General features: G+C 36.1%; 1 protein-coding gene across 1 annotated transcript; it reads right to left on the reverse strand.

Annotated features, from left to right (window-relative positions):
* Positions 1-2632: 2632 nt before the first annotated feature.
* Positions 2633-5002, reverse strand: cxcr4b (chemokine (C-X-C motif), receptor 4b). The gene is made up of 2 exons (XM_055215843.2): positions 4848-5002; positions 2633-4197 (listed from the first exon to the last, which is right to left on the reverse strand). Exons 1-2 carry the CDS (start codon positions 4860-4862, stop codon positions 3145-3147), a joined length of 1068 nt encoding a protein of 355 aa, XP_055071818.1. The 5' UTR covers positions 4863-5002; the 3' UTR covers positions 2633-3144.
* Between the last annotated feature and the right edge of the window lie 272 nt (positions 5003-5274).

The raw sequence follows: 5274 nt of genomic DNA on the forward strand, positions 1-5274 counted from the left end.
AACTTCCTCGCTAATCCGTGTAGAAACACATCTCCGCATAAATGGTTCCTAGGTGCTTTTTTATCCGGGCGCGCTGTTTTGCGCATATTACTTCAACCAGAATAAATAAACACATTTTAAAAATGAATAAATGTGTACGACAATGTCTAAAAATATGCATTTGATTGTGTTTCAGAAAATGTTTGATATTCTTTGTTCAGTTTTAGCCTTTAGGGCCAGTCGCTTGCTTTACATATCCTGAAAAATTCTCAGAAATTAAAAACCATAAACATTAGTGATTTTTACACTTTTAGTATACTTAGACCATGTCTATTCACTTAATATGTGTTTTATTTAATAACAAGCATCAAACATGTTATTTTCTTTCAGTGAAAGGATTGCTTTACAACACTTAAGATAATTAAACAATTAATTTAAACAATCAATAAACATAAACCACCCTTTCTTTTGAGTTACAGAGGGTCATGTTTGTTTGTGTTATGGGGCTATAAAGTTTTTCATGGGCCATTGATCACAGGAGGTCCTGATGCAGGAAGCTACATGTCTTCCTGATCCTAATTTCCCAGTCAAAACAATGTTAACAGTTATATTGGGTTAAAGCAGTGAAGGAAGAAATCAGAGCCTTTTTAATCTCTCTATTGTGCAGTAATGGTCTCTCTGAACTGCAAAAGTCAATCAGATTTATTAATCTATTTTGAGAGCTGTGGTTGTAAATAGCCATCCTTAAGTTAAAGTTTCAATTAAACATGTTTTCCTGAACTGTTAAATAGTTTATTTGATAATGTTATTATTGTACAGTATCTGTGTTGTTAGCATTGTAACAAAACCACATCAGGAATATAATATAAAGCTACATCATTCCTTAAAAAACGCCTAAAAAGGACACAAATTGTAACTGCTGTGTTGATTGAAAAATGTTTACATCATTCAGATCACAAGAATATCAGCTTTCCAAAGATATGTAACATGTTTACCTTTTTGTTTTGAGTTGTTGTATATCATGAAGTTTACTGTCAAAGTATGCAATGTTCCTCCCACGTTATTGGAACTTTAAGGGGAGTATTCCTCCTCACATATTATTTTTTTCCAAATTTATGAAGGGGCTTATAGTGTTTGGATGAATTTAGCATCTGTTTGTGGCCTGTTGTGAGTTGATATATGGGCTTAGAAAACAGGGTAACTGTTCCATGGCAAATCTCTAGACACTCCTTTTGGTTGTTCTCTTTTCAAATGGCAGTTTGGAGACAGAAGAAATAGTCCAGCTGAGCTCAATGGAGTGTTAATGGTGCTACATGGCTTTTAAGAAGGGCTCCCATGCTAATGACAGAACCATTCCAAAACATTTCCAAATGAACAAAATGCAGCACCGAATGCTTTATTTTTACTGGCCTCTTACTGTGAGAGCAGACAGTGAAAAATAACCATAAAACTTCAAGTCTGATGGAGGGGTACTTCACACATCATTGGACTCCTTAGAACTGGTAATTCTAACCCATTGCGTTAAACATGAGATAGATCATTGCATATAAAACCTTGGGAATATCTGTGTCCCGCCCTTTATGCTTAGTAACTTGTTTCTGTTAGGTAAATGCTAATCATCGACCACAGAGTGCTATTTGATATTTATGTTAAGGGTTAAAAGTGCATATTTGAAAATAAAGTTTATTTTTAAAGCCATTAACATTTGCACTTACATTATTTTTATGATAGCTAAACTTATTCCCCATATTTTTATTACTGCAGTGTAAAACATGATTTACATTCTCATATTCTCTGTAATGTGGAAAAAATGATATTAAAACATTATGTAACTGTATACAATGAGAATCATTAAAATAATGAGCATAGCAAAGTTAAATGTTGACATATTACAGCAATAAGAATTTGCAGTAAAATGTAGCATATTAATTGTCCTGATGTTAATAATATTACATTACTATAAATATTTGACATCCTTAATTGTCCTAACGCATAGTTTATTTGATTTTAAAGAATAAATACACTGAAAAAATATTCATTCAATTTACTCAAATTTTTTAAGGCAAGCAGTTGGAATTAATTTATTTAGGCTACATTTAAACAAAAGTTTTTTGTTTTGTTTAGTATTTCTATTTTTTTTGTTTAAATGTATAAATTAATTGTGACCACTTACCTTAAAAAAATTGAGTAAATTGAATGAATAATTTTTTTCAGTGTAGGACTTTTTTTTAACATGCTTTTTTGCGATCCAGCTCATAAATGCTAATTTCTTTTATATCTGTGTAATGCATCTTATGCTTTGAATATTTACATCGTAAAGCTACTTTTGTTAACTCCTTCTGCTAGTTATCTGATACGCCTACTGAAATCCCATGGGGTGGCCAATTCTGGCCCTTTGTATGCTGATTGGTGTCTTGTATCAGATGTTGTTTAAGATGCTAAAGAACACAGATGTTCTTAAAATTACAGACCCTTTCCTCATCTATACTGTTCAGTGGGAGATCAGGTGGAGCTTTTGTTTTGGTAACTTGACAGACCTTCACTCCACTTCAGCCCTGCCCTTCCCCCAAACTGGGAGTGGGGGTGGAGAGGTGTGTAGGGGTGTGAGTGTGATCTCTGGAGAGATGTAAGATGACACTATAGACAGACATCATTAAAAGTGGTGATTTTTAAGGTTTAATTATGAAATGCAAATAAAATGCAACAATTCTTTACATGCTTAAATTACAAACAATCTTTTTTTAAAAATTACAGTGTGAGCTACCATTTTTAATAAATATCCAAAAGTTTCTCAGAGAATTGCAAAAGCTAAGTGCACGCACACACACACAGCAAACAATGAACTATGTACAAATAATTTACACAAAAAAATTTAAACAAGACAAAAAACTATGCAACAATTTGCTAATATTTCCTGAAATAGCAAATATACAGAATTTTTCAAGGCTCTGCCTTTACATCCTGTAATTTTTTTTTTTAAAGTACTAAAATATTCAAATGTATAAAGATTAATTTAGTTAACTGAACAAAATGCTCAGAAATGTCTTGAAAACAACAAATATCAACATAACAAAGTGTTCACGAATGTAAAAAGTGTAGTAAAGTCTTTCTGAAATTAAAGCTTAGTCAACCACGTAGAAAAAAGTTTTATATACACAGTGTCTATTAACTAGATAGGACACTGGATGACTCTGATTCAGTAGATATAGATGAAATTTGGCCTCTTTTCTTGGTCAGCATCCTGTGACTCGTTTTACTGCTGATGCTCAGAGCGCTACGGGCAGATTTACTGAACTTGACTCCAAGGAAAGCGTATAGGATGGGATTCAGACAGGAGTGGAAGTAAGCGAGCGCCTCAGTAATGAAGATCCATTTCTCCAGACTCTGTTCAAGGAAACAGCTGTGAGATATGACGTTCAGCATCACCAGAGTGTCCACCAGGATGCCGGCACAGTAGGGCAACCAACAGATGAAGAAGCAGAGAATGAGGATGACGGTTGTTTTCAATGCTTTCTTCCTCACGGCCTGACCCTTGGAGTTCTTGGACAGTTTGGAGATGATGATACAGTAGCAGGTCAGTATGATCAGACCTGGGAGCAAAAAGCCAACAATGATGTGCTGGAAACGGAAAGCAGCCTTCCACGCAACAATGTTCTCCTGGGGATAGGTGTGCGTGCAGATCGTGTTCTCGCCAGTGCTGTGGACTTTAGCGAACACAAGATCAGGCACGGTGAGCAGGGCCGCGGGCAGCCAAACTCCGAGGTAGATCACTTTCTCTGCCAGAAGTTTCCTGAACATATGGCTTTTCGTGGCACGGACAACGGCCAGATATCTGTCCAGACTGATGAAGGCCAGGATGAGCACGCTGCTGTACAGATTCAGGGTGTAGATCATGTTGACCGTGACGCAGAGAAAGCCCCCGAAATGCCATCCGCTGACGGCGTCCACAGCCCAGAAGGGCAGAGTTACCACAAACAAAAGGTCAGCGATGGAGAGGTGCAGTCTGTATTTATCTGTCATGTTCTTAGACTTCTTTTGGTAGCCCATCACGAGCACCACAAGTCCATTGCCAACAATTCCAAGGACAAAAATAATCCCATATACAGTAGGGAGAAATATCTTCGCAAAGTAATTGCTGACTGCGATGTCACAAAAGCCATCAAACATGTCAAAGTCTCCAGAGCCCGATTCTGAGCTGTTATCATCCAAAATGATGTGCTGCAAAAACAAAAATAACAAAGTTAATCGATTGCACATTAACAGCATGTTTGAAAATAAGAAACCCCTTTTTTCCCTCAATTAAATACTTTAAAACTAAAATTGCATTTAAAAATCAAAACACCTGATGCCCAATGCACAGGTTATATAACATGATACAATAACAGATAAAAGCTTAATAATGAAACATAAGCAATGCATCACTTAAAAAATTAACTATTACCTATCATGGTTACCCACAAAGTCTCACTATGGTAACCATAGTTTACACACATGAAAAAGCACTGTAGTATACTTTAATATTTACCATAGAATAAATTGTAGTCAATTATAGAATATACTACACTGTTAATATATTTGTCAGTACTCTGTACTTTAGTAACAACTAACGTTATAGTAAATTGATAAACTGTAACTGTAGCACACTTTATTATTATTTACTACAGTAAAGTTCAAAAACACTATAGTAACTACGAATTTTACTGCAGTTTAATATGCTAAAGTGTACTACGGTATTTTTAACGTCTGTAACCAAGATACGTGTAACGTTTGTAAAACTATAGTAATACAAATGGTAATCACTTTAACTACAAAAAAACCACGCTTCGTATTGCTACTAAATCTTTTATATTTGGGTTAAATTAACTTACATCAAAAAAGTCCATGTCTTCAATCAGATGAGCGCAAATCGCGCAAAGTCTCCGCACACTGTTAACAAAACTCAAACACCAGCATCAAACTGAATTCAAATAGCGGCCACATTTTAAATAGTGCAGCCAAGACGCACGACACGCCCATTTGATTCAAACGAACTGGGCGGGGTGGGGGTGTCGTCAGCGGCGCTCCGGCGTTTCGTTTCTGCGTCCTCGTCCTTCAGTTTTTGACGCCTTGGGTTGTAAAATCTCATCTAGTGAGCGCGATAATGTAAGTGCGCGCTGCCCTAATAACTGCGTGTTTGACTCGTGCATGTAAGAAAAGCAGACTGTCAGCAGACGTTTGACTGCTGCTATCAATGGGCACTGTTTACAAAACAAGATTAGATAGAGGCAGAATGACTTTGTATTTGGTATGCCCCCC

Source organism: Misgurnus anguillicaudatus, chromosome 17, assembly GCF_027580225.2.
Source record: "Misgurnus anguillicaudatus chromosome 17, ASM2758022v2, whole genome shotgun sequence".
Classification (NCBI taxonomy): Eukaryota; Metazoa; Chordata; class Actinopteri; order Cypriniformes; family Cobitidae; genus Misgurnus; species Misgurnus anguillicaudatus.